Source organism: Xiphophorus couchianus, chromosome 18, assembly GCF_001444195.1.
Source record: "Xiphophorus couchianus chromosome 18, X_couchianus-1.0, whole genome shotgun sequence".
NCBI lineage: Eukaryota > Metazoa > Chordata > Actinopteri > Cyprinodontiformes > Poeciliidae > Xiphophorus > Xiphophorus couchianus.
In genome coordinates this window covers 24488483-24515764 of record NC_040245.1, presented here as the reverse complement: position 1 = coordinate 24515764, position 27282 = coordinate 24488483, and the positions used below count along the sequence as shown (strand labels likewise).

The following is a 27282-nucleotide window of genomic DNA, read 5'->3' as shown; positions in this document are numbered from 1 at the left end:
CCAAATACCTTTAACAAAATTCAACAATGCAGCTCCAGTGAAAATGTTAAATAGCCAAAATAACTGACAAAGATTATTGTTTTTAAAAGCTGTGAAACTTTTAATGAACCGCAAAATGTTCTGAAACATGTAGATAAGCTATCCTCTAATTTATGAGCAATAAAAACACATATGGATACATTGGGGTTAGTATGACAACATGGATATAAATAATAATGACTAATTATTTCCCCAAAGTCAAAACAAAACTTAGTTTTGAATCATTGAATCAATAATCAGGGCCTGTATTCCTCTCTTAGGCTCATTAAAATTCCTCCTCATTTCTCCTAATATTTTGTCATCTTCTCAACTTTCTTAGCCGTAAGGTGCTTTGTGAATAACTTAACTTAACAAGGTAAAATTATAAGACAAATTTTAGAATTCCCAAAAGAATTTTCCTAAAAGGAAAATTTTGCTAGAAGCAACTTTTACTCTTAGGATTCTTTGAGAATACGGAACCAGGTTTGTAGTGATGGCTGATAAAAATATAACTTGCTTACTTAGAGATGTATAATGATACAAGATAAAGAAAAAGTCTTACAAAATATACAGACAAATTTCATACTAAAAACGTTTCATCATACATTATGTTCCTGTCTTATTTTGATGGCCCCGGTCCCATCATATTCTTCTTTGTATTTTTTTCAGGTTTTATCAACATGATATAACATTTTGGGATGAAAATACAAATTAGTAATCCAAATGTGGAGGCAAGAATAGCAAAGATTTCTACAGCCACACTGAACTTCCCAGGCGAGCTGACGTACGCTGGGATGAAAGTGATCCAGACAGCGCAGAATATCAACATGCTGAAGGTGATAAATTTGGCTTCGTTAAAATTATCAGGCAGTTTACGAGCCAGGAAAGCACAAATAAAACATAATGTGGCGAGAAGGCCTATGTACCCAAGCACAGCCCAGAAACCCACAGCTGACCCCAGAGCACACTCCAAGATGATTTTGTCTTTAAATTCCTTAAAATTCTTGGACGGAAATGGAGGAGACGTTGCTAACCAGACGATACAGATGATCACTTGCATAAGTGTGAAGCCCAGAACTCCAAGTCTCTGCTGTGTAGCTCCGAACCATTTCATCACATTTCTACCAGGGCGTGTCGCATTGAACGCCATTAAGACCACCATCGTTTTCCCAAGAACACAGGAGATGCAGAGGACGAAGGTGATGCCGAACGCTGTGTGCCGCAGCATGCAGGACCACTCAGAGGGTTCTCCCATAAAGGTCAGAGAGCAGAGGAAACACAGGGTTAAGGAGAAGAGCAGCAGGAAGCTCAGCTCAGAGTTGTTTGCCCTGACAAGAGGAGTTTTCCTGTGTTTGACAAAAATAAGAGCAATAACTGCAGTCATCCACGTTCCAAATAAGGATGCTGCAGTGAGCAAGGCTCCCATAATTTCTCGATGTGACAAAAACTCTGCCTCCTTCTGTATACAGGCATCTCTTTTTTCGTTTGGCCAGAAGTCAATAGGGCATCTGATGCAAGAGACAGAATCTGAAAGGTAATGTTAAAAGAGATGTTGGACATTTAGACTCTTAATTTATTTTCAACCATTTGTTTTCAAATTATTCACACAGATGATGCAGAAAGGATTTACCTTCTATGAGATTGTGACAATGGATGGCATTATTAAAGGGACTGATGGGTGGTATTATCTATTTTCCAGGCACATAGTGCACTTTTATAGCACAAATAAGTAGATGAGTTGCTTTCAGTTGTCATCAAAATGCTGAATATATTAAACATAACTTTAAAAAAATTACTTTGCAATTTGGCACCTTGAAGTTGCCTCTGTCTCTTTAAGAAGCTCCTATTCTTCTAGTGAAAATCCTTCCTAAAACTGAAGCTACAGTATATCACAGATTCCAAAAGAAAATAAAAACAGGAGACCACGGATAATATAGGAAATAGCGCCCCCTTCACTTCCGGAGTGCAATGGTCCCATTTCTAAATAAGGTATCAGACTGACTGTTGTCTGTCCCGCCCCTTTCCGTTTGCTGCAGTGAGGTGTACTTGCTTTCTGACAGTCCTTCATCATCACTTCATCACAGAGCTTTATATGGCCCTGGAAAACATTACGAGACCACTGCACTGAACCCCATTGTAAACCTCCTGGTTATTCCACCAAATATTGATTTCTGAACTCTTCCTGAGTTAAAACATTAGTATTGCTGTTTATTAATGAATATGAATTTATTCTCTTTGCATTATTTGAGGTCTGAAAGCACTGCATCTTGTTTTGACCATTTCTCATTTTCTGCAAATAAATGCAAACTTTTTGCTTGGAATTTCGGAGACATGTTGTCAGTAGTTGATAGAATAAAAGAACAATGTTCACTTTACTCAAACATACTGTAAAAAGTAAAATCAGAGAGCCTGATCATTTTTAAGAGGTCTCTTAATATTTTCCAGAGCTGCATAAAACTTCATTTTATATTTCCCAACAAAAAACTGAAATATCTCAGTATTTTTGTGCTATTTAGAATATTATCTGTTACTTCTTCTTGTATTAAATATTATCTAACCTGTGCTGTTGCTTATTTCTCCCTCTGCACATTTTATACAGTCGTAGCAGCACACAGGTTTTCCTTTCTGGAGAACCTTGCGTGTTCCTGGGGGACACGTCTCACTGCAAACTGAAACTGGGACCTGCATGGAAACAAACAATTGGAAAGAAGTAAAAAAAAAAGAAAAAAAAAAGGAAGTAAATGTCTGGATCTTTTCCCTAAGACAGGCTGTGAAATTATTTCCCATAGTATCTGCAGTAGGATTACCTGCTCTGAATTTTGACCCCAAACTACAGACTTCTGCTGCACATTCATCTGCTCATCTGCAGGTAAAGATGCATCATAAAGACCGACTGTCTCAAAGGTCACAGGGCCGTCTTCTCTTGGCTGCCAGTTTATAATATCATATTTTGCTGCCGGGTCTCCATTCTCATTGAAATAAACCTCTTCTCCTTCCTTTGTTTTGAAGCGAATTCCTTTTATATGCTGTAAAATCTAAAGAATAGAGAGCTAACATGTAGTGAACAATGTACTCACGTTAACTCAAATGAAAACATTAGTGAAATGTCATGATTTGCGTTAAAAAAGATTCTCTTTAACAACAATTATTTATGTTAAGTGTGTTAAAGTTGATATCAGGCTCACCGTTAATGGGTCTAGTAGTGGCACCTTGTTGTTGCATGTTTTATTACAACCTAGAATATCATGCAGCGCATGAGCCACTGCATACACTCCTTTATACATATTGCTAAATATGGGCATTAGTGACATATCAGTGAAGCTGTTTTCCACTCCAGTCAGATTCTCATGGCCAGTGCAGAGCCTCTGGGTTCCTCCTGGTTCTGACTGTTTGACTTTGCAGCTAAATAACTCCTCCCAGAACTCTACAAACAAGTCATTGCTTGTTAAATACAGCGGTTTCACATCAAGTATGAACTCTTTGAGTCCACTGACATGCGCTTTGGGGATGGAAAGGCCTATGGCTCCGTCTAAAATGCGCTTATTATCTCTCGAGGCACTCTGAAAATCAAAGATCCAGGCCTCGCTGCCAACCCACTGGTAGCCAGTCAAGTTGGACCTGGAAAGCTCTTGCAGGAGAACATCCATGTCCGCTTGGGAAATGAAAGCGACGATCACCTTCGAGGTGGAAGACCTGATTGTTTCGATTATCTTTTGTATCTTGTCCCACGGATCTGTTCGGAAAAAAGTTAGAGAATATTCCAGACAGACGCCCAGCTGCTCGGCAGTTTCCGTGAACGTGGCCATGCCGTTGTTGCCGTAGTCGTCGTTGGTTCTAATAGCCCCAATCCAAGTCCAACCAAAGTGCTTCACCAACTGGGCCAGAGCTCTACTCTGATAGTAGTCGCTCGGTATCGTTCTGAGAAATGAGGGGTACTTGGATTTATCACTGAGACAAGCACATGTGGCAAATTGACTTATCTAAAATAAAATAATTACACAGTCTTAGATCAATACATATATTCTCACATTTTCTGTCCCTGTTATATGGCATTTTACAGTGCTATCAAAATGGTGTAGATGTTACCAGTCTTACCCACCAGTGGGACAGAAAACGGTCCAATGACAGTAGCTATAGCCATGCTCGGAGACGACGAGGCTTCCCCCATTATAGCCTGCACTTGTGCAGGTCTTGCGCATGCCTCGGAAGTTGCAGACACATTTTCATTACCATTGACCAATTCCAGAGACACTTTAATACTTCTAGCAATGGAGCCACAAGTGTCATAAATCTTACAGCCCAGATAAATCCCTGGTAGCAGGTCCGAGCTGTTATTGATCTCCTCGATGGTGAAAAGCATAGCCTGGAGCATCTGGAATTCTCTGAAATTCAAACTTGATTGACAAAGCTTTACATAGTTGACATGATAATCAGCCCCTTATCAAAATAAAAAAACAAAAGTCTAAATATTTAGAAATGGCGTTTATGTAAATAGATTACCTGGTGCACTGTAGGCGCAGAGGTTTTTCCTCATAAGTCGTCTCTACTTCGTTCCAGCTGACATGGAAAGAGAAGACTCCCCCCAGCATGATGTCTCCATCCTTCACTAGTTGTGGGAACTCAGGGTCTCCTCTGTGTGTGCATAGTTGCTGTTCAGCATGAGAAAAATATGCCGACAACAACGGAAACAAAAAGACCCAACCCTGCTCTGGCTGCTTCATTCTAGACTTTTTGCTCAGGGACAGAGATAAATCACTTGGCAACATCACAGACACATTAATGGTAGATGGCGACATCACCAATATTTATGCTATTCTGTAGCGGCACATGATAGCTGAAGAAAACAATAATGCATCTCTTAGGACCTCATGGTGAGGGTGTGAGCAGGAACATGACCAAATGAAGAAAATGATGAAGTAGAGGTCAACTAAGAGGTTATTGTATGCTTAAGGGTGTATTTCCTATTCTGTCATGACTTTTGGTAAAGGTTCAGTGTGTTTCTGAATGGGCAGGATATCTTTTTCAACTATGGGAATGGTAGTGATCTAAAAGACATTATTTTGAGGTTCCTTAGATCAAGATGATTCATCTGATACTCTGATTTAGGCTGTGAGGAAAACAAAAAACAAGATACAATGAACAAACAGCCAAACCGTTGACACCCAGTATAGCACTGTCTATGTAATACGCCACCGGCAACAATTGTTGCCATATATACAGTACAGACCAAAAGTTCTATGGCTCTAACGCCATCATCAAGTTCGCAGACACCACGGTGATCGGCCTCATCAGAGATAATGACGAGGCCGCTTACAGGGAGGAGGTAGACCGTCTGGCTGAGTGGTGCGACAAAAACAACCTGCAGCTGAACACCGAGAAGTCCAAGGAGCTTATCGTGGACTTCAGGAGGAACGCTGACCCACATCCACATTAAGGGGACAGTGGTGGAGCGTGTGGACACCTTTAAGTTCCTGGGAGTCCACATCTCCGAGGACCTGACTTGGACGACCAGCTGCTCCAAACTCATTAAGAAGGCGCATCAGCGCCTCTTCTTCATGAGGACCCTGAGGAAGAACCACCTGTCCTCAGAGATCCTCACGAACTTCTACCGCTGCACCATTGAGAGCATCCTCACCAACTGTATTACAGCTTGGTACGGGAACTGCTCTGTCTCTGGCCGGCAGGCGCTGCAGAGGGTGGTGAAAACTGCCCAGTATATCGCCGGGGCACCGCTCCCTGCCATGAAGGACATCTATAGGAAGCGGTGTTTGAAAAGGGCCGGGAAAATCACAAAGGACTCCACTCACCCAGTACACACACTCCTTTCCCTCCTGCCCTCTGGGAGGCTTTACAGAAGCCTACGGACCAGAACCACCAGGCACCGGAACAGCTTCTTTCCCACAGCTGTCACGCTTTTTTACTTTTTTTTCGTCAAGATGGCGCCGGCGCAGCTGGCTGCCTGCAGACGCAGCTCCCGTCGTGTGTGTTTGTCTGTGTATATTTGCTGTAACCGATTAATGATCCGTGCTTGAAGAACCCATGGATCATCAGTTGGGCTTTCTGTCGATGTCCTCCGCGTTCTTCTGCTACTTTTTATACTCTTGGTTGCGGAGAACCTCGCCGAGCGGAGTAGCGGCATTATTTGCTCGCGTGAACGGCTGATTGCGCTGTGTGGGCCTCTGCTGCTGCCCGGAGACGGGCCTATGGTTCCGGAGGAGTTACGGAGGAGACGACGGGGCTGCGGGTCTGGAGTTAAACGGAGGTAAAAGAAGAGACGGCGCAGGCCAGCGTTACCTGCGATTATTGTGGGGAACGTGAGGTCTTTGGTAAATAGGACAGACGAACTCACGGCGCTGGTTAGGACCCAGAAGGAGTACTGGGAGTGCAGTATCTTCTGCTTCGCGGAAACCTGGCTACACTCGCTTATTCCGGACTACAGCGTGGAGGTTCCTGGATTTTCCTTGTTGCGGGGGACAGAGACCTTTCCAAGAGTCGGAAGAAGAGGGGCGGCGGGATTGCACTTTATGAGAGTGAGAGGTGGTGTAATCCCGGTCATGTTAACGTGAAGGAACAGATTTGTAGCCCGGACATTGAACTTCTGGCTGTGGGAATGCGGCCGTGTTATTTACCGAGGGAGTTTACGTCCGCCATTTTGATCGCTGTTTACATTCCCCCATCAGCTGATGCAGCGGTGGCCTGTGACGTCATCAGCTCTGACACAGCCAAACTCCAGACTAAACACCCGGACGTTGTTATTGTGTCTTGTCTCTATGCTGTAACTGCGAAGTAATTTCCCTGCTGGGATGAATAAAGTACTTCTATTCTATTCTATTCTATTTTGAACGCCTCCTGACATAAAACATAAACTATAAGGACTGTACTCCCCTATCCTCTCATACAACAATAACACATGGACTATCCTCACACACACACACATCACAGACTGTTTTCTTCACACACGCATACAACCTGTAAATTTTATCTGCCATTTTTTATCATATCCCAGGACCGGTTCAGGACCCGGATTATAGATAATCCAGGTATATAAGAATATAACATTCTTATATATTCTGTATAATCTGTATAATCTGTGCATATAGCTCCCATATTTATATTTATACACAATATCTATATCTCTTGCTTTAACCCCTTATAGTCCATACATACATAGTCTTGTACATCTGTGAATAAATATTTGTATCTCGTAGAGCACTTCTGGATAGATGCAAACTACATCTCGTTGCTTGTACTTGTGACAGTGCAATGACAATAAAGTTGAATTCTATTCTATTCTATTCTATTCTATTCTATTCAAAAGCTAAAACAACACATTTAAAGCATCCAAAAGTAGAAAAAAAATGTCTGGCAACAATTGTTAAGCCAGTTAATGCTTTATTCTCTCCAGACAAAGTAGATGATTTAGTGAGCTCTATATAATTAATATGTCAAAGTTATAAAGCTGTAGGTATTATCAGTACTCTGTCCATGGGAGAAAAAAAATCAACAACTTTAACTTGTCATTTAAGTGCGCTAAAATCAACATATGATCTGTTTTGCATTCATCTCCTTTTCTCCACATATTGATTCTTTTTGTTTATGAATGCATTTTTCACAAGCTATGTTTTTCTGACTGCAGCCACCATATAGTTTATTATGATTATTATTTTATTTCTTTTCTTATGGAATTCAAGTCACTTTTCTCAAACGTCAATAAAAAGGGAAGACATTACATTTTATTAGGATCAAATTATTAACCATCATAACAATTGAAAAAAATAAGCATTTCTGGTGGGAATTACATTCAAATAACTTTAACATGATGGTAAAAACATGGATGTTTTAAACTAAAAATAAGTGAACATTAACAGCCAGATAAATTAATTTTAGAATCTCTCAAGCAAAACAAATAACAAAGCACTATAGGCAGATTTATTTCTCTTAAACATTTCCGAGGGTCCCTCCTTGACATTTTAACTAAACTATATAAATATAAAATGCTTTCATTATATTGGAAGACTTAAGATTATAAAATGTCTTGACTTGTCAAGATGGCTTTCAAGCCCCCTTTCCCATCATACTCTTTTTAGTATTTCTTTCTGGTTTCATTAATATGACATAACATTTGGGGATGAAAATACAAATTAACAGCCCAAAAGTGGAGGCGAGGATAGCAAAGATTTCTACAGCGACACTGAACTTCCCAGGAGAGCTGACGTACGCTGGGATGAAAGTGATCCACACAGCGCAGAATATCAACATGCTGAAGGTGATGAATTTGGCTTTGTTGAAATTGTCAGGCAGTTTACGAGCCAGAAAAGCACAAATAAAACATAATGTGGCGAGAAACCCAATGTAACCAAGCACAGCCCAGAAGCAAACAGAAGAGCCCAGAGCACACTCCAAGCTTATTTTGTCTTTAAATTCTTTAAAATTCTTGGATGGAAATGGAGGAGAGATTATCAACCAGAGGATACAGATGATAACTTGTACTGCGCTGAAACCCAACACGCTCAGTCTCTGCTGTACGGGTCCAAACCATTTCATCACATTTCTACCAGGAAGTGTAGCTTTGAACGCCATTAAAACCACTATGGTTTTCCCCAGGACACAGGAGATGCAGAGGACGAAGGCGATGCCAAACGATGTGTGCCGCAGCATGCAGGACCAGTCAGAGGGCTGGCCGATGAACGTCAGAGAGCAGAGGAAACACATCTTTAAGGAGAAGAGCAGCAGGAAGCTCAGCTCAGAGTTGTTTGCCCTGACAAGAGGAGTGTTCCTGTATTTGACAAAAATGTACGCCACGACAGAAGTCATGCACGTTCCGAACAGAGACGCTGCGGTGAGCAACGCTCCCATGACTTCTTCATATGAAAGAAACACGGCCTCCTTCTTTACACAAGCGTCTCTCTTCTCGTTCGGCCAGGATTCAAGGGGGCATCTCACACAGCTGACAGAATCTGAAAAAATTAAGTCAAATATGAACCAAGGCTTTGAAAAAAACTTTTTTTTTTTAATGATCAAAGTTAGATTACAATACTGTTTTCTAAAACAACTTGAAAATGCTTCTTTACTATGTAATAGTAACAAAAATGTGGTTCTAAAATGGTGATTTATTTAGTCCTAATGGTAAATAGATTGTACCAATATTAAAATGACTATCAAAAGCATATACTTATGTGAATTTTTTATTTTTTATTTCAGGCACCCTTAATACTATACAGTAGTTCAATATTTTATGGATTTCATTTTCTAAAACCTTAAGAGATTTAATTCACTATATATAACTTTTCCTGTTATACATTAAATATAAAAAAAGCACACATTAAACAATGTTAAACCTGTGCTGTTGCTTATTTCTCCTTCTGCACATTTTATACAGTCATAGCAGCACACAGGTTTCCCCTTCTGTAAAACCTTGCATGTTCCTGGTGGACATCTCTCATTGCAAACAGATACAGGCACCTAAACAGACAACAGTAAATACGGAGGTGGAAAAACATATTTAAAAAGAAAAGGATGAACACTCGAAAGTGCCATTTTTAGTTGCAGTTTTAAAGTTACCTCTTTAGAGTTCTGAGCCCAAACTAAAGACTCGTTTTGTAGATTCATTTGTTTATCTGGCGGCAGCGAGGCATCGTAGAGACCCACAGTGACAAAGTCCACAATGCCATTTTCTTTCCTCTGCCAGTTTATGATTTCGTATTTTGCAGCCGGATCTCCATTCTCGTTAAAATAAACCTCATCTCCTCCCTTTGTTTTGAAGTGGATGTTTTTTATGTGGCGTAAAATCTACAAAGACAAGCAAACCATTGCTCGAGCATTTCAAAGTCCCCCCAAACGGACTAAATCATTCACAGCATTCTCGACTTACTGTTAATGGATCGAGCTTCGTGCTGATGTCACACGTTCGATTGCAGCTGAGCACGGTGTGCAGTGCGTGAGCCACAGCATACACTCCTTTGTACATGTTGTTAAAGATGGACATGTGGGACATGTCCGTGAAAACGTTTTCCACTCCCGTCAGATCTTCGTGTCCGGTGCACTCTTTCTGCATTTCTGGTGATTCCGACGGCTTAAACTTGCACCTAAACAATCCCTCCCAGAACTCTGTGAACAAGTCGGCGTTGGACGAGTTGAGTGGCCTCACGTCAAACATGAACTCTCTGAGACCGGATACGTGCGCTTTGGGAATGTAAAGGCCTACGGCTCCATCCAGAATGTGATTCTTATCTCTGGATGCGGTTTGGGAATCAAAGATCCAGGCCTCTGTGCCCACCCACTGGTACCCGGTCAAGTTGTAGTTTGACAAGTGTTGTATGAGCACATCCATGTCCATGTGAGAGAGGAAAGCAACAACCACCCTCGATGTTGAGCCCTTGATAATTTCAATCAATCGTTGTATTTTGTCTGACGAATCGGTTCTAAAGAAAGTCGTGGAATATTCCACACAGATACCCAGCTGCTGTGCAGTTTCTGTAAATATAGCCATGCCATTATTGCCATAATCTTCATTTGATCGCACGGCTCCGACCCAAGTCCATCCAAAGTGCTTCACTAAGTGGGCCAGAGCTCTGCTCTGATAGTAGTCGCTGGGTATTGTTCTGAGAAATGAGGGATATTTGGATTTATCACTGAGACAAGCACATGTGGCAAAGTGGCTGATCTGAAAGTACATGGACATATAAAACATTTTAAATGTCTCGTGTAACTGACATAAATCGGTATTTGTCGTTATTTTAGTGTGCGTCAGTCCTACTCACCAGTGGGATATGAAACGGTCCAATGACAGTAGCTATAGCCATGCTCGGAGATGAAGACGCTTCTCCCATCATGGCCTGCACATTAGCGGGTTTTGTGCATGCCTTTGAAGTGTCAGACACATTTTCATTACCGTTAACCAAGGCCAGTGCACCTTTAATGCTTCTAGCAATGGAGCCACAAGAATCATAAATCCTGTACCCCAGAGAAATGCCTGGTAGCAGCTCCGATCGGTTATTGATCTCCTCAGTGGCGAACAGCATAGCCTGGGCTAACTGGAATTCTCTGAAATTCAAACTTCATTCAAACAGTTGCAAGTTGTTGGTGTAATAATCAATAACTTATGTAGTAATTATATACTTTAGCAAACATTTCTTGTGAAGTGCTATTTTTACATCAGTGCCAGATTCATTGAACACAATGTAAATACAGGTGAACATGTTACCTAGTGCATTGCAAAGGTGGAGGTTTTTCCATGTAGGTGTTCTCTCTTTCTTTCCAGCTTGTGTGGAAAGAGAAGAGTCCTCCTAACAAAATGTCTCCGTCCAGAAGCAGCTGAGGGTTTTCGGGGTCTCCTCTCAGTCTGCATCCCTGCTCCTCCGCCTGGGAGAACGACGTCACCAAGAACAGGTGCAACAGTGCCCAGCCCTGCTCCGGCCACTTCTGCATGAACGTCATGTCGAGTCAAACGGCTCAACAACATGGCATGTCCCCTCACTGACAGGCTCACACTGATATTTATGCAGCTTGGAGCAGCACAGGACGCAATGTTATGTCAATGGTTCTCTCTGTGGAGCTGAAAGGTGGGGCGAGTGGACAGAGGTGTGACTTGTGATTCTAACCTCACATGCTCTGTTACGCTGTATGTGTTTAAATTTTTGTTTCCTCTTTTAGGAGTAATCGTTTTTTTTATTGTAATTAGAGATGTATTTATTACTAATTCTGCAAAGAACATTATGCACCAGTGAAATGTTTCATCTTCCGCACACAAACCCAAATCTGTTCTTTCATCGAAGCACATCCCAGTTAAACCGCCTCTTTGCTCATAATGCAGTTTTTCACATTTAAATTAATCACTACGCAAGAAGTGTGAAACCTGCTCATTTATTTGCATGTTTTGAACACGTCAAAGCTCAAAATGTGGCAGAGTCCCTCTGTGATACCAGCTTGTGTAACGTTCACATACAAACGGCACAGCTGATGTTTTTGACACGAGAATGAAACAGAAGGGAATTCTTTTGTTTAATTCTTGTGACGTAACAATCCGGTGCATTAGTCCTTTCCTCACAGTCTAGATGTGCCCGTCGACATCTCTGCTGTCAGAATCGTCACCACTTCCTGTTGACGCTCACAGTCCTCTCGTTGACTCGTATTTGCCAGAGACTAGAGCGGCAGATAATTTCCCATTTTCTGAAACAAACAGGAAATTGGCTTAGCTGTACAGACCACATGAGGTGAAGCCAGTAAATTCTTCTCGGTAGCAAGGAAGTTTTTACTTTTCAACACAGAATGACAAAAATACATTTCTACAATTATACAGGAAGATTTTTTGTGTGTATGAATTAGAAAATGTAAGAGACCACTTAACCTTTACACCATCTGCTTAATGCAAGGCCACCAGATTGTATCTCACAGTGTGTCTAAATGAGTTTCCCCTCAAGAGTCAGACAATATATCATCATTTTTATGACACACAGAGACAAAAAACTTACAATGAACAGACTATATACAATATATTTTGTGTCTGATAATATTTAATCACTTTTGTTACCTTTCATCGTCAGAATAACTTTGATTGCCCCTTCCCCATCATGTTCTTTTTCGTGTTTTTTTCCGGTTTTAGCAGCATTACATAACATTTAGGGATGAAGATACAAAACAGCAAACCAAAAGTAGAGGCTAAAATGGCAAAAATCTCCACTGCAACACTTAACTTCCCAGGCGAGCTGACGTACGCTGGGATGAAAGTGATCCACACGGCGCAGAAGATCAGCATGCTGAACGTGATGAACTTAGCTTCGTTGAAATTGTCAGGAAGTTTCCGAGCCAGAAAAGCCAAAGTGAAGCACAACACAGCGAGGAGTCCTATGTACCCGAGCACCGACCAGAAGCCCACAGTCGACCCCAGAGAACACTCCAAGATGATTTTGTCTTTGATTTCGTTGAAATTCCTAAATGGGAAAGGAGGTGAAATCGTCAACCAGAGGATACAGATGATCACTTGCACAACAGTGAAAGTGAGAACGCTGAGTCTCTGCTGTGTCGGTCCGAACCACTTCATCACATTTCTGCCAGGAAGTGTGGCTTTGAACGCCATTAGAACCACTATGGTTTTCCCCAGGACACAAGAGAGGCAGAGCACAAAGGTGATGCCGAAGGCTGTGTGCCGCAGCATGCAGGACCACTTAGAGGGTTCGCCGATAAAGGTCAGAGAGCAGAGGAAGCACAGAGTCAGGGAGAAGAGCAGCAGGAAGCTCAGCTCAGAGTTGTTGGCCCTCACAAGAGGAGTTTTTCTGTATCTGAAGAAGATGACTGTAACAATGGCAGTCAAGCACGTTCCGAACAGAGACGCTGCAGTGAGCAGCGCTCCCATAATCTCCCCATACGACAGAAACACGGCCTCTTTCTTTACACAGGCATCTCTTGCCTCGTTTGACCAGGTTTCAAGGGGGCATCTCACACAGGTGACTGAATCTGCAGAAATCAAAATCCACAAAAATGTTACATTTAGAAAGAAGAGGTTGGTTTTTTTCATGCGAGTTTGTTGTGAAGACAATCTTAGACTTTGACTAAAGCCTTACTTCTAAAATAGTTTCTTATGGTCCTTTGCCATTTTTTTCTGAGAAATACATTATATTTTCTGACTTATAAACAAAAAAAATCCTGTTTACATTTAGTGTTGCTAGATTTTTCTCAAACACCGAGAACCTTTTTTCGTTCTCTTGCTGTGTATGCAAATGCCACTAAAAAAAAATGTTAGTTTTCATTAACCAAGATAAAAAACATGAATAAAGTAAAATCTTGAACGTAATACAGTTATTAAGTTTCACTGCTGTCAAGTGTCCAACAGCATTTGTGCTATGATTGCTAACATGTTATGTTTTGTGTTAAATGTTTTTTTGCAAGCATGCTCCTTTAATGTAAAATAGCAATCTTTTTCATTTTATTTTGTGAAATCTACGAGAGGAACATTCTTCTTTCCATGAAAAAGTAATTTGATAAAAGATTTAATGAGACACTTTTCAGTTTTATTTGAGTCAGATTTTGCACTGGAAGCTTTTTGTCAAAGTGACTGTATTTTTAGCTTAATCAGCTTAATTAAAATGTTAATTAAGCGACACAATAAAACCTTAATGAATTCAGACAACAACTGGACACAATCACACGTCTTAGCTGCAATAACTATGTAGCCTTATTTTTAATTTTGATGTAAATGAAAATACTAACAAAACTTTCTAACTCCTATTTCTTCCCATTTATTGTATTATTTTCGAGGTATAGTAAATATTATTTCTGGGGCTTTCTTAACGATTCTTCATAAATGTACTTTGAAATGTTTCGACAGTACGGCCCTTCTCAAAACATGTCATCTCGACAGATTTCTTTTTATTAGATATTTTAAAAATGGAAATGTAAAACATTGCATTGCAGAGTTTTTTAACCTGTGGTGTTGCTTATTTCTCCTTCTGCACACTTGACACAGTCGTGGCAGCAAACAGGTTTTCCTTTCTGCAGGACTTTGCGTGTTCCCGGTGGACACGTTTCACTGCAAACTGACACAGGAACCTGCATAGAAAATACAGCGTAACAAATTTCTCAAACATTGTGTAATGACCATGATGAATGGATCCATTTTATGATTAAGCTATAAAAAGCCACGCATGGTTGAATACCTCCAGAGAGTTCTGTGTCCAAATTAAAGCGCTGTTTGTCAAATTGAGCTTTTTGTCTGCAGGCAACGATGCATCATACAGACCAACAGTCACAAAATCCACCATGCCGTTTTCTCCTGGTTGCCAGTTTATTATTTCATAAGTTCCTGTTGGGTCTCCATTCTCATTAAAATACACCTCATCACCTTCCTTTGTTTTAAAATGAATTTTCTTTAGGTGCTGTAAAATCTAACACAATATCAGGAACACACGATGAACATCTCAAGATTTATATTTTCTTGAGGATCTTTTATTGTTTCGTCCTAAGCTAAATAAAAAGCTCACCGTCGTCGGGTCTAGCCGCACGTTGTCGTTGCATGTTTTATTGCAGCTGAGAATATCATGCAGAGCATGAGCCACTGCATACACTCCCTTATACACATTGTTAAAAATGGGCATGAGGGACATGTCAGTGAAGCTGTTTTCCACTTCTGTCAGATCCTCATGTCCTGTACATTTGCTTTGAAATTCAGCTGACTCTGACTCCTTAAACTTACAGCTGAACAACGCCTCCCAGAACTCAGTAAATAACTCACTATTGGCCGAATTCAGGGGCTCAACATTAAACATGAACTCTCTGAGTCCACTGACTCGCGCTTTAGGAACGGAAAGGCCGATCGCTCCGTCCAGAATGTGATTCTTATCCATTGCTGCAATTTGAGAGTCAAAGATCCAGGACTCACTGCCGATCCACTGATGCCCGGTCAAATTGTGAGGCGACAGCTCATGCATAAGCACGTCCATGTCCATGTGGGAAAGGAAAGCGACAATAACCTTTGAGGTGGAAGACTTCATAATTTCAATGATCTTTTGGATTTTCTCTAAAGGATCCGTTCTGAAGAAAGAGACAGAATATTCCAGACAAATTCCCAGCTGCTCTGCAGTTTCTGTGAACGTCGCCATGCCGTTGTTGCCGTAGTCGTCGTTGGTTCTGACGGCTCCGACCCAAGTCCAGCCAAAATGCTTGACCAGATGAGCCAGAGCTCTGCTCTGATAGTAGTCACTGGGTATTGTTCTTAGAAAGGATGGATACTTTGTTTTATCACTGAGACAAGCACATGTGGCAAAGTGGCTGATCTATAAATAGATAAAACAAGAAAACATGAAACATTCAAAAACTACTGTTTACTCCTCATACTTTACAAAACACATGACAATATTTATTAATATGATTTATAAACATAATAAAGAAATATTTAACATAAACATTAGAGATGCCATCAATGCTACCCACCAGTGGGATATTAAATGGTCCGATGACGGTGGCTATCGCTGTGCTTGGAGAGGAGGATGTTTCTCCCACGATGGCCTGCACCTGTGCTGCTTTCATACATGGACGCTCAGAGGTTGAAGACACATTGCTGTCATCATTTGTCAAGGCAAGTGCGACTTTTACACTTCTGGCGATGGAGCCGCAAGTGTCGTAGATGTCATAACCGAGTGATATGCCCGGCAACAGGTCTGTGCTGTTATTTATCTCCTCGATGGCAAAAAGCATGGACTGAGCAAACTGGAACTCTCTGAAATTCAAGCTTCACATTCAACATTCAGAGTTGGCACAAAACCAGGAAGATAGCAGCAAAACTAGATGAAAATATACATGTATTTTTCTTTTTTGTTGTTCAAACTGTAATCAAAAGACATGGAGTGGATTCCAGTGGTGTCACTTACCTGATGCATTCCAGTGGCAGTGGCTTTTGTGTGTAAGTGTTTTCTCTGTTCTTCCAGCTGCTGTGAAAAGAAAAGATTCCACCCAAGATAATGTCCCCTTCCTTAGACAGCTGAGGGGTCTCCAGGTCCCCTACCGGCCTGCAGAACAGCACCTGGGTGTGTGAGAAAGACACTAAGAGCAGCAACTGTAAAAATGTGCAGCCATGCTCTGCCCACCTCTGTGCAGACACCATGTTGTCTGGAAAAGCGAAGTCGTCGGGTGGCATCTTATGAATGTCGGTCTAACGGCAGACCTGCATGGGCCCTTATAAACGTCAGAGCAGCTTAGACTAGCAGCGATGGTTTGTCTCTGTGGCACAATAAGGTGGAGCAAGAAGGCAGACGTGGCGACATGTTGTAAGTCTCATAGTTTGACAGTATATATATTTTTTTATATCTTTCAGTGCTGTTATTTCTTTTCAGTGTTTGTAAGTTTCTTCATTCTGAAAGTTAATCATTACCCAGCGACCCTCCAAGTTGAATTTCATCTTCAAAAAACTGCTTTTATATAAAGGTTTAATCAAAAAACATAGCACCAAAATTAAACTATTGAAATCCTGATTAAAGAGCTCATATGTTTCACAATTACTATCTGTTGGATGATGCATATTCCTTATAATGAGAATAATGAGCACAACAAAATATAAAAGGCTTGAAGCATTTATTTTTATTTTCAACCTTTGAAAATTTAAAACAACTGCATCGCTATGTTAAATGCACCGTGTGCAAATACAGCAAACGACATGAGGCAAGAAACTTAGATCATATACAAGATCAGAGAAAATTAATTTCTGGAAAATATTTTAAGATAATAATCCACAATAAAAGCTGGCATATAATTTGAACATAATATAAACTGATAAATGCTTTTAGGTTTTTAGCAATCATTTTGCTGCTCCTTTCCCCATAATATGTTTTTTAGTATTTCTGTCTGGTTTCAGTAGCATCACGTAGCATTTTGGAATAAAAATACAAATTAGTAATCCAAAGGTGGAGGCGAGGATAGCAAAGATTTCTACAGCGACACTGAACTTCCCAGGCGAGCTGACGTACGCTGGGATGAAAGTGATCCACACAGCGCAGAATATCAACATGCTGAAGGTGATGAATTTGGCTTCGTTGAAATTATCGGGCAGCTTACGAGCCAGGAACGCACAAATGAAACACAACATGGCGAGAAGTCCTATGTACCCAAGCACAGCCCAGAATCCCACAGCTGACCCCAGAGCACACTCCAAGATGATTTTATCCTTATACGCTTTAATGTTCTTGGACGGAAAAGGAGGGGAAATGGTTAACCAGAGGATGCAGATGATCACCTGAACCAGAGTGAAACTCATAACACTGAGCCTCTGCTGCGTAGGCCCAAACCACTTCATCACATTTCTGCCAGGAAGTGTGGCTTTGAACGCCATTAAAACCACCATCGTTTTGCCCAGGACACAGGAGATGCAGAGGACGAAGGTGATGCCGAACGCCGTGTGCCGCAGCATGCAGGACCAGTCAGAGGGCCGACCGATAAAGGTCAGAGAGCAGAGGAAACACAGGGTTAAAGAGAAGAGCAGCAGGAAGCTCAGCTCAGAGTTGTTTGCCCTCACAAGAGGAGTTTTCCTGTGTCTGTAGAAAATAAACGCTACGAAAGAAGTTATGCATGTTCCGAATAAGGAGGCGGCTGTGAGCAATATTCCCATAATTTCATCGTAAGACAGAAATTCAGCTTCTTTCTTTATACAGACATCTCTTCTGTCATTTGACCAGGATTCAGGGGGGCATCTCACACAAGTCACAGCATCTGGAAAGTAGTAACAAAGAGAGAGTGTTAAACCAGAGATTTAGATGAATCTGTTTTCTGTCTTTTTAGTTTTTTTTTATCTTGATCTAATAATATGGCTACTTAATACAAGTTGTTCTACTGTTGAGAAAAGATGGGCTGGTTATACGTCTTTAATACTTTGTAAATCCTGAACCTAAGCTTTTCCTTCTGTTGCCACGGCTACAGTCACGCTCCACGCAGTTTCAGTAAAAAAACTTACACTCTCGTTCTTACATAATGTTCCACATTTTGTCCTACTACAAGCATAAAACTACAATTTATTTCTCTCCAATTTTACATGTCACACCAACACCAAGTAGTCTTTAGTTTTAAGATTGAGAAAAGGGTGCATTGTTTATAAACCTTATTATGGATAAACCATTTTTTAAAAATCCATTTATGTTGGACCCTAATGAGCTCCGCACCTCTTGGTATGTTTTATACTGAAATGTTTCTTTATTCTATTTCTTTTTTTCTGAAGGTGCTTAGCTGGACTTTTTTGATTTTTATTTTTTTGTGGGGTTCTGAGCATAATGTGGGCTGAATAAGTGTATGTTCCACACTACAGAGTTTTACTTGTAAAAATTGTTTTAAATCCATGTAAAAACCCTCCACTTCCACAAATAACTCATTTTAATTCAGTGGACACTTCAATAGTATTGTGAGGAAAAACTGAGAAAAAAGAGGTAGGTTACAGTAACCTTTACAAGGCATTTCCTAACCCTGTTTTTTTTTTTACTACTTCCTGAAGCAAACATTTCTCTCCATTCGCAGTTGCCTCAAAACAGGCCTTGTTCATGTATCTGTTTGGGTGACTTCTTCACAAGTAATTCACACTCAGAGCTAAGGACTTAATGCTATATAACAGGAAGCTGAGAGAAATGTAAAAAAAACACCAACAAATCCACACAGTGTGGTCTTATTAGCTGAAACTGAGCCTGCTCTTATTGTGTCAGAAACGAAAATGCACCAGAGGTCAGATCAGGTCATATCACTGCCTTTTAAAACTGTACATGTGGGGCATTCACAGTGTATTTTTGCATTTGTTTTTGTTCAGAGGGTTGCATAAATGCTACTAAACCTGTGCTGTTGCTCATTTCTCCTTCTGCACAACTCATGCAGTCGTAGCAGCACACAGGCTTTCCTTTCTGGAGGACCTTACGTGTTCCTGGGGGACACGTCTCACTGCAAACCGACACGGGGACCTGAAAAACAAGAAGATGCTTAAAACAAACAAACAGAACAAATTTAGCTTTACATCTGTAAAAAGATATCTCTATTGTATTTCTTACCTCAGGTGAATTTTGTGTCCAAATGATGGACTTATTTTGCAGATTCATTTGTTTGTTGGCCGGCAACGTTGCGTCATAAAGACCAACCGTGACAAAGTTCACAATGCCATTTTCTCCCGGCTGCCAGTTTATAATTTCGTACTTTGCAGCAGGGTCTCCGTTCTTGTTAAAGAAAACCCGATCCCCTTCTTTTGTAGTGAAATTACTCCTTTGTATGTGCTGTAAAATCTGCAACGACATGTCGTATCGATGTTAGTAGTCTGACAGAGACATCTGCAGATCTTGTAGCAAAAAAAAAAGAAGGAATTTGTCATTGTTAACACCTCACCGTGATCGGATCTAGCTGCTTATTTTTGTCACATGTTTTGTTACAGCCCAAGATGTTGTGCAGAGCGTGAGCCACGGCATACACTCCCTTATAGACGTTGTTAAAAATAGGCATGAGGGACATGTCAGTGAAGCTGTTCTCCACTCCGTTTATGTCTTCCTCTCCAGTGCATTCTCTCTGGATCTCTGTTGATTTTGATAGTCTGAACTTGCAGCTGAACAAGGCCTCCCAGAACTCAGAAAACAAGTCCGCGTTTGACGAATTCAGAGGCCTCACGTCGAGCATGAACTCTCTCAGTCCCGTCACGTGTGCCTGGGGAATGGAAAGGCCTATCGCTCCGTCTAAAATATGGTTGATGTCACCTTCGGCGGTTTGAGAATCAGAGATCCAAGCCTCAGTCCCCACCCACTGGTAACCGGTCAAGTTGTGGCCCGACAGCTCGTGTAGCAGTACATCCAAATCCATGTGGGAGAGGAAAGTGACAATCACTTTTGAAGTAGAAGCTTTGATAATGTCTATTATTTTTTGTATTTTGTCCGATGGATCGGTTCTAAAGAACGAGACGGAATATTCCACACAGATGCCCAGATGCTGCGCAGTTTCAATGAACGTGGCCATCCCATTGTTTCCATAATCTTCATTTGACCTCACGGCTCCGACCCAAGTCCAACCAAAGTGCTTCACCAGGTGCGCAAGGGCTCTGCTCTGATAATAGTCGCTGGGTATTGTTCTGAGAAATGATGGGTACTTGATTTTATCGCTGAGACAAGCACACGTGGCAAAGTGGCTGATCTATAAGCAAAGTTTGATTGTATATTTTGATTAGAAGAAAAAACATTTTCACAGACATGTTTCTCTCAACAAAAAGTAATAGTAATAAAAAAGAAAGATTGCAAATAATTCCTATTTTTTCTCAAATGTATCAATACCCACCAGCGGGATATGAAATGGACCCATGACGGTGGCTATCGCCGTGCAAGGAGAAGAAGATGTTTCCCCCATTATGGCCTGCACCTGCGCAGGTCTTGTGCATTCTTCTGCAGGCGAAGCCGCCATTTCATTACTGTTAACCAAGGACAGTGCAACTCTCACGCTTCTAGCAATGGATCCACAAGTGTCGTATATTTTATAGCCCAGCGAGATGCCTGGCAGCAGGTCTGAGCTGTTGTTGATCTCCTCGATGGCAAAAAGCATAGCCTGGGCCATCTGGAACTCTCTGAAATTCAAGCTTTATTCAGACAAGTTTAAAGAGTTGGCATTTTTGTATTTGTACAAACAGTGGAGGACATTTTCTAAATGTAAAAATTGCATATTAAGTTGTTTCTTTTTTTTTTATTTCTTTTGTGATACTTACCTAGTGCATTGCAGCCGCAGGGGCTTTTCCATGTAGGTGTTCTCTCTTTCTTTCCAGTTGGTGTGGAAAGAGAAGAGTCCTCCTAACATAATGTCTCCGTTCTTCACTAGCTGGGGGTTTTCAGGGTCTCCTCTCTGAGTGCACACCTGCTCCTCTGCCTGGGTGAAAGTTGCCACCAGGAGCAAATGTAAAAGTGCCCAGCCGTGCTCCGGCCACCTCTGTGTCGACGTCATGGCGAGTGACAAACACAAATCGACCGGTGGCATCACATGTGCCTCGATGTAGACGGCGTGATTGCACTGATATTTATGCCATTTGGAGCAGCAAAAGGTTTAATGATAGAACAGCGATTAATCGTCTCCATGGGACCACAAGGTGTGGTTAAATCATGGAGATAGTCATAAAAATAAGTAATGCACATCAGAAAAGAGTTGTGGGTTTTTTTGTGCCATGTCAACACGATTTGTTTATTTATGTTTTTTTATTTTTTATTTAACAAGTAGAGGTACTCAAGTAGAACATTTCATGCCAACCCTTTCCGTTCACATTAGAAAAAACTGTTTTAATCTTCCCTGTTGAAATGATTATATTGTCTGAAACATCTGATCTTTAAAGTGCATAAATGTTACAAACTTCTTCTTTTTTTTATTGCGTTCTGCCTTGTATCTGAAAAAATTATATCCAGATTCTTGGAAGTGTGTTCTGGCCGCCATTCCTAAGAACGGGAGCCAGGCCAGGAGGCGGTCAATGGAGATGGAAACTTTTTCACAGACAAATGTGAATAATTTCATTTTAAGCATCAATATGTTTGTTTATGTTTGTTGAGCCATAGTTTCCGCTTTCATTTTAATGCTATCATTACACAATTACAAAAACGCAAATTTCTTTCTTAATGTTATGGTAAATTCTTTCAGAATTTATTATTACCCTTTGTTGAAAAAGAAAAAGAACAACAACCAAAAAAACCTTAAATACTTATTTTATTTGTTATAAATATTGTATCTTTAGTTTATTGTTAAATGGGTAAGGAAAACATTTAAAATAAAATTCTTTTACAAATTTTAAAATTAAAAAAGGAGAGCACAAGGAAGCCAGCAATAAGAGCAATTGTAACCCCATTTAGAGTTAATTTGTTAATTTCTCAAGTGAGGAGGGGGGAATCAGGGGAAGCATTAACACAAACAAGAAGAAAAAGTCAGATGAAATCTTGTCTGAACTTGGATACCCAGTAAACCCACATCCTACCCAGGGTTTTAAAAGTCCTTGCTGTTGAGTCCTGTCCACACAGGCAAATGATGTCTTTTGACAAATACTAATTCAAAAATCTCAGACTCTGTGTGACCTTCTCACATTCTGGCTTTTTCCTACTCAGATATCTGTAAAGATGGAATAAATTAACTTTATTGTGTCCTTATCTCCAAAACTGGTTCTTGGCCTTAAATAAAAGTTTCCAAAATGTTTTTTTAAACTCAATTCTCACTTTGTGGAGAAAAAAGAAATGGTGCTGTTTTAAATAGTTCTATATAAGGACCACTCAGAGCTTCAACCTAAATCAAAAGGGTCCTTTATTTTCTCTTATTTTAAATGAAAACTGGAAATTGAGATGGAAAAAAAAAATCCACCATTCAACTGTGAGGGCAAGTTACCCAGAAACGAGTCAGGGAAGATTTAACGCTACAGACCCAAACTGTCTGTAAAAAATGTTTGGACTCTAATTGAAAACATTCAAAAACATTTCAGCACTTATAAAGCTTTTAATTTATGAAATCTGAATCCATGAAGAATATATAGTTATGGAAAAAAAGAAACAAAATCATTTTTTTATGAAAATCGTTCATGTGAAGAATTGATTTCAAACATAAAAATATGTATTTAGACTCACTAAAAGTTGCGTGATACCTGAAGGTGATCTAAAATGTATGTATTGAGCCTTCAATATGCTGAATAACTAATACAGATATAGAATTATAACAATATGACTATTTTAAAAAAAATAATGATTTCAATATTAAGCCTCTGCATTGTCTGTTTACTCAGAATTCTCTTGGGACCCGGTTCCCCATCATGTTCTTTTTTGTGTTTTTCTCTGGTTTTAGCAACATGACGTAGCATTTTGGGATGAAGATGCAAATCAGCAATCCAAAACTAGAGGCGAGGATAGCAAAGATTTCTACAGCAACACTAAATTTTCCAGGCGAGCTGACGTACGCCGGGATGAAAGCGATCCACACCGCGCAGAATATCAGCATGCTGAAGGTGATGAATTTGGCTTCGTTGAAATTGTCCGGTAGTTTACGAGCCAAAAAAGCAAAAGTGAAACACAACAAGGCGAGAAGTCCAATGTAGCCGAGCACGGACCAGAAACCCACAGCTGAGCCGAGAGAACACTCCAAGATGATTTTGTCTTTAAATTCTTTGAAATTCTTGGATAGAAAAGGAGGAGAGACGCTTAACCAGAGGATGCAGATGATCACTTGAACAAGAGTAAAACCCAGAACGCTCAGCCTCTGCTGCGTAGGCCCAAAACACTTCATCACATTTCTGCCAGGAAGTGTGGCTTTGAACGCCATTAAGACCACCATCGTTTTCCCCAGGACACAGGAGATGCAGAGGACGAAGGTGATGCCGAACGCCGTGTGCCGCAGCATGCAGGACCAGTCAGAGGGCCGACCGATAAAGGTCAGAGAGCAGAGGAAACACAGGGTCAAGGAGAAAAGGAGCAGGAAGCTCAGCTCAGAGTTGTTTGCTCTGACAAGAGCAGTTTTCCTGTGTCTGTAGAAAATAAACGCCACAGCCGCAGTTAGGGACGTTCCAAGTAAAGCTGCAGAGGTCAGCAGGATTCCCATAAGTTCTTCAAATGACAGAAACTCAGCCTCCTTCTTTACACACGCATCTCTCCTCGCATTCGACCAGGACTCGTGGGGACATCTCACACAGGAAACAGCATCTGCAAATTAATAATCACGTTTAGGATGCATTTCTGACATGTGGTTGTGAGATGTTTCTTGCGGTACATTATTAAATTCAATTTCTCGAGCTATTAATCGAGCTGAGGCACCATGTGTCAGTTTCTGTAACAACATTTTGCTGTTTAGACTGGTTTTGGTTCTCTTCAGACCTTTTGTTTCTTTGTTTTCTCAAAAAACCGAGGCATACATAATAAAAAAGGCATTCTTTTTCTTCTTCAGAATCCTAATATTTTCTCCTTTTTTTGACAACAAAATCAGGTGTCTGCCTCCAGTTCTAAAAACTGTGCCTATTTCTACGAAAAAGATGAGCCTTCCAAAATGATTACCGTCTACTCTCCAACATGTGACTATAAACGCAGTTAGTTTATCAATGACCGTGTGTACAGACTGACATGAATCAGCTGTTTCCTCCCTTATTACAGCAAAACAGGTCTTGATTTTCTTGTGTCTACATGCTGGGTGTTTTAATATGACAAATATCATAATCAATCACAATTAAACTCTTTAAACTTGACTGTTTAATGTATTCTGTGCATTTTCAGCAGTGGCAGAAAAGGTCAATATGGCAAAGACTCAAAACATTCTTTAGATATAATCCAAATGTATCAGTTTTTCTGAACTTAGTTTTTTTTAAATACCTCAATTTTTAAACTTAATTTTTAATAAAGTGGTTTGCAAGAACACTAAACCTGTACTGTTGCTGATTTCTCCTTCGGCACATCTTATGCAGTCGTAGCAGCACACAGGCTTTCCTTTCTGGAGGACCTTACGAGTTCCTGGGGGACATTTTTCACTGCAGACTGACACCGGCACCTTAAAAAAATAAAAATAAAAAAACAAAACAAAAAATATTAAATAAAATAAAAACTAAATCTAAGATTTTCTCTTTTCTTATCTTCTAATTTGAACATAAATGTAAGTCAATAAAACTCTTTACCTGTGGTGAGCTCTGTGTCCAGGTTATGGACGTATTTTGAAAGTTTAGCTGTGTGCCTGCAGGAAATGACGCATCATAAACACCAACCGTCACAAAGCTCACAATGTCGTTTTCTCTTGGCTGCCAGTTTATAATTTCGTACTTTGCAGCTGGATCTCCGTTCTCGTTAAAGTAAACCTCGTTCCCTTCTTTTGTCTTGAAGCGAATCTTTTGGATGTGCTGCAAAATCTAAGCACAAACGCATTCATTTAAACGTTCACGTAGTTTTACAATACGTCCCTTAAGTCTAGCTGCCGCTCACCGTGTATGGATCAAGCTGCACATTGTTGTCACATGTTTTGTTACAGCTCAGGACATTGTGCAGAGCATGAGCCACTGCATACACTCCCTTATACACATTGTTAAAAATGGGCATGAGGGACATGTCAGTGAAGCTGTTCTCCACTCCAGTCAGATCTTCCTTTCCTGTACACTCTTTCTGAAATTCCGTCAACTGTGCCTTCTTGAACTTACATTGAAATAATGCCTCCCAGAAAGTTGTGAACAGCTCATTATTAGACGAAATGAGCGGTTTCACGTCCAGTATAAACTCTCTAAGACCGCCGACTTGCGCTTTGGGGATGGAAAGACCAATCGCTCCGTCCAGTATGTGTTTTTTATCCATTGCTGCAATTTGCGAATCAAAGATCCAGGACTCACTGCCGACCCACTGATACCCTGTCAGGTTGTGGTCGGACATCTCATGTATAAGTACTTCCATGTCTCTGTGCGACAGAAAAGCAACGATCACTTTTGCAGTTGACTCCTTCACTGTTTTAATGATCTTTTGTATTTTTTCAGAGGGATCCATTCTGAAGAAAGAGACAGAATATTCCACACAGATGCCAAACTGCTCTGCAGTCTCTGTGAATGTCGCCATGCCGTTGTTGCCATAGTCGTCGTTGGTTCTGACGGCTCCGACCCAAGTCCAGCCAAAATGCTTGACCAGATGAGCCAGAGCTCTGCTCTGATAGTAGTCACTGGGTATTGTTCTTAGAAACGATGGATACTTTGTTTTATCACTGAGACAAGCACATGTGGCAAAATGGCTGATCTATGAGAAAAGTGTAAATATTTCACTTTTTTGTGTAAGAATAAAGTCACCATTCACAACGTCATATTATCACTGAAACATTTAGGAAAAGAAGTATATGGTGGTTGTCAGTGGTCATGCTCACCTGCGGTATATGGAATGCTCCAATGACAGTGGCCAGGGCGGTGCTGGGAGAGGACGAGGTTTCCCCCATCACGGCCTGGACCTGCACCGGTCTGGAGCATTGACCCTCGGAGGCCAAAGACACACTTTCATCGCCGTCGTTCAATGCAAGAGCAACCTTTATGCTTCTGGTAATGGCGCCACAAGTGTCGTAGATTTTGTAGCCCAGAGAAATCCCAGGAAGCAGCTCTGTGCTGTTGTTCACTTCCTCGATGGCAAAAAGCATCGCCTGAGCAAACTGGAACTCTCTGAAATTTAAACTTTATTTTGAAGCGGGGGAGCAAAGAAAAAAATAACTACAGCATGAAACCCAGACTAAGCAACACCTGAGAGCATTCTCTTGCTTTGTAGTACTGGAACAGAGATAGTTGATAAATCACTAGTTTACCTGATGCATTCCAGTGGTAGTGGTTTTTGAGTATAATTATTTTCTCTGCTCTTCCAGCTGCTGTGAAAATAGAATATGCCCCCCAGAATAATGTCCCCGTCTCTGGACAGCTGGGGGATTTCCGGATCCCCTATCTGCCTGCACAGTGGCTCCTGTGTTAGAGAGAAAGACACCCACAGAAACAGCTGCAGAAGAGCAAAACTCTGCTCTGGCCACCTTTGCGTGGACATCGTCATATCTGAATAATCCAAATCTCTGGGTGCCGTCCAATGAGAAATTATGGATGTGACGAGCTTGAACCGGCATTTATAAATGTAGGGGCAGGTGATGAATAATCATAATTTAATTTCTGTGGGACTAGCAGATAGGGAAGGGGAGGAGGGATGAGATGGTGAGCTCTCATCTTGATTTTGTATTGTTTTATTTGTGTGTGCAAGTCTGCTGCATTAAAAGAAAACAACATTTTGGACAGTACAGGTCTCGCTAACAGGACCTGAGAAAATGGTCATGATAACATTCCTGACATCA

General features: G+C 40.8%; 5 protein-coding genes across 5 annotated transcripts; all 5 read right to left on the bottom strand.

Annotated features, from left to right (window-relative positions):
- Positions 1-637: 637 nt before the first annotated feature.
- Positions 638-4814, bottom strand: LOC114161456 (extracellular calcium-sensing receptor-like). Its single transcript, XM_028044739.1, has 6 exons — positions 4519-4814; positions 4118-4412; positions 3204-3998; positions 2826-3053; positions 2577-2700; positions 638-1545 (listed from the first exon to the last, which is right to left on the bottom strand). Exons 1-6 carry the CDS (start codon positions 4812-4814, stop codon positions 638-640), a joined length of 2646 nt encoding a protein of 881 aa, XP_027900540.1.
- Positions 4815-7984: 3170 nt separating this feature from the next.
- On the bottom strand, positions 7985-11268 carry LOC114161483 (extracellular calcium-sensing receptor-like). The gene is made up of 6 exons (XM_028044783.1): positions 11222-11268; positions 10779-11073; positions 9890-10681; positions 9580-9807; positions 9357-9480; positions 7985-8975 (listed from the first exon to the last, which is right to left on the bottom strand). Exons 1-6 carry the CDS (start codon positions 11251-11253, stop codon positions 8074-8076), a joined length of 2373 nt encoding a protein of 790 aa, XP_027900584.1. The 5' UTR covers positions 11254-11268; the 3' UTR covers positions 7985-8073.
- Positions 11269-12556: 1288 nt separating this feature from the next.
- Positions 12557-16221, bottom strand: LOC114161484 (extracellular calcium-sensing receptor-like). The gene is made up of 5 exons (XM_028044784.1): positions 15943-16221; positions 14994-15785; positions 14670-14897; positions 14439-14562; positions 12557-13470 (listed from the first exon to the last, which is right to left on the bottom strand). Exons 1-5 carry the CDS (start codon positions 16204-16206, stop codon positions 12557-12559), a joined length of 2322 nt encoding a protein of 773 aa, XP_027900585.1. The 5' UTR covers positions 16207-16221.
- Positions 16222-17302: 1081 nt separating this feature from the next.
- Positions 17303-21309, bottom strand: LOC114161480 (extracellular calcium-sensing receptor-like). Its single transcript, XM_028044781.1, has 6 exons — positions 21206-21309; positions 20785-21079; positions 19852-20643; positions 19524-19751; positions 19313-19436; positions 17303-18210 (listed from the first exon to the last, which is right to left on the bottom strand). Exons 1-6 carry the CDS (start codon positions 21292-21294, stop codon positions 17303-17305), a joined length of 2436 nt encoding a protein of 811 aa, XP_027900582.1. The 5' UTR covers positions 21295-21309.
- A 1812-nt stretch (positions 21310-23121) lies between these two features.
- Positions 23122-26990, bottom strand: LOC114161458 (extracellular calcium-sensing receptor-like). The gene is made up of 6 exons (XM_028044741.1): positions 26755-26990; positions 26329-26614; positions 25413-26204; positions 25112-25339; positions 24864-24987; positions 23122-24152 (listed from the first exon to the last, which is right to left on the bottom strand). Exons 1-6 carry the CDS (start codon positions 26988-26990, stop codon positions 23239-23241), a joined length of 2580 nt encoding a protein of 859 aa, XP_027900542.1. The 3' UTR covers positions 23122-23238.
- Positions 26991-27282: the final 292 nt, after the last annotated feature.

Bases quoted from the DNA above. Each gene is read 5' to 3' on its own strand.
- LOC114161484 (XM_028044784.1), bottom strand. From the start codon at position 16,206: ATGCTTTTTGCCATCGAGGAGATAAATAACAGCACAGACCTGTTGCCG. The intron at 14,898-14,993 runs GTGAGCTTTTTA...ATATTGTGTTAG, and splicing joins TGCGGCTAGACCCGACGACG to ATTTTACAGCACCTAAAGAA. The intron at 14,563-14,669 runs GTATTCAACCAT...TTTTCTATGCAG, and splicing joins GGACACAGAACTCTCTGGAG to GTTCCTGTGTCAGTTTGCAG.
- LOC114161480 (XM_028044781.1), bottom strand. From the start codon at position 21,294: ATGTTAGGAGGACTCTTCTCTTTCCACACCAACTGGAAAGAAAGAGAG. The intron at 19,437-19,523 runs GTAAGAAATACA...CTTGTTTTTCAG, and splicing joins GGACACAAAATTCACCTGAG to GTCCCCGTGTCGGTTTGCAG. The intron at 18,211-19,312 runs GTTTAGTAGCAT...ACTACTTTCCAG, and splicing joins AGAAATGAGCAACAGCACAG to ATGCTGTGACTTGTGTGAGA.
- LOC114161456 (XM_028044739.1), bottom strand. From the start codon at position 4,814: ATGTCGCCATCTACCATTAATGTGTCTGTGATGTTGCCAAGTGATTTA. The intron at 3,999-4,117 runs GTGGGTAAGACT...ATTTTATTTTAG, and splicing joins GACCGTTTTCTGTCCCACTG to ATAAGTCAATTTGCCACATG. The intron at 3,054-3,203 runs GTGAGCCTGATA...TCTATTCTTTAG, and splicing joins CACTACTAGACCCATTAACG to ATTTTACAGCATATAAAAGG.
- LOC114161458 (XM_028044741.1), bottom strand. From the start codon at position 26,990: ATGACGATGTCCACGCAAAGGTGGCCAGAGCAGAGTTTTGCTCTTCTG. The intron at 26,615-26,754 runs GTAAACTAGTGA...TTTAAATTTCAG, and splicing joins CTACCACTGGAATGCATCAG to AGAGTTCCAGTTTGCTCAGG. The intron at 26,205-26,328 runs GTGAGCATGACC...CTTTTCTCATAG, and splicing joins GAGCATTCCATATACCGCAG to ATCAGCCATTTTGCCACATG.
- LOC114161483 (XM_028044783.1), bottom strand. From the start codon at position 11,253: ATGGAAAAACCTCCACCTTTGCAATGCACTAG. The intron at 10,682-10,778 runs GTGAGTAGGACT...ATGTACTTTCAG, and splicing joins GACCGTTTCATATCCCACTG to ATCAGCCACTTTGCCACATG. The intron at 9,808-9,889 runs GTAAGTCGAGAA...TTGTCTTTGTAG, and splicing joins CGAAGCTCGATCCATTAACA to ATTTTACGCCACATAAAAAA.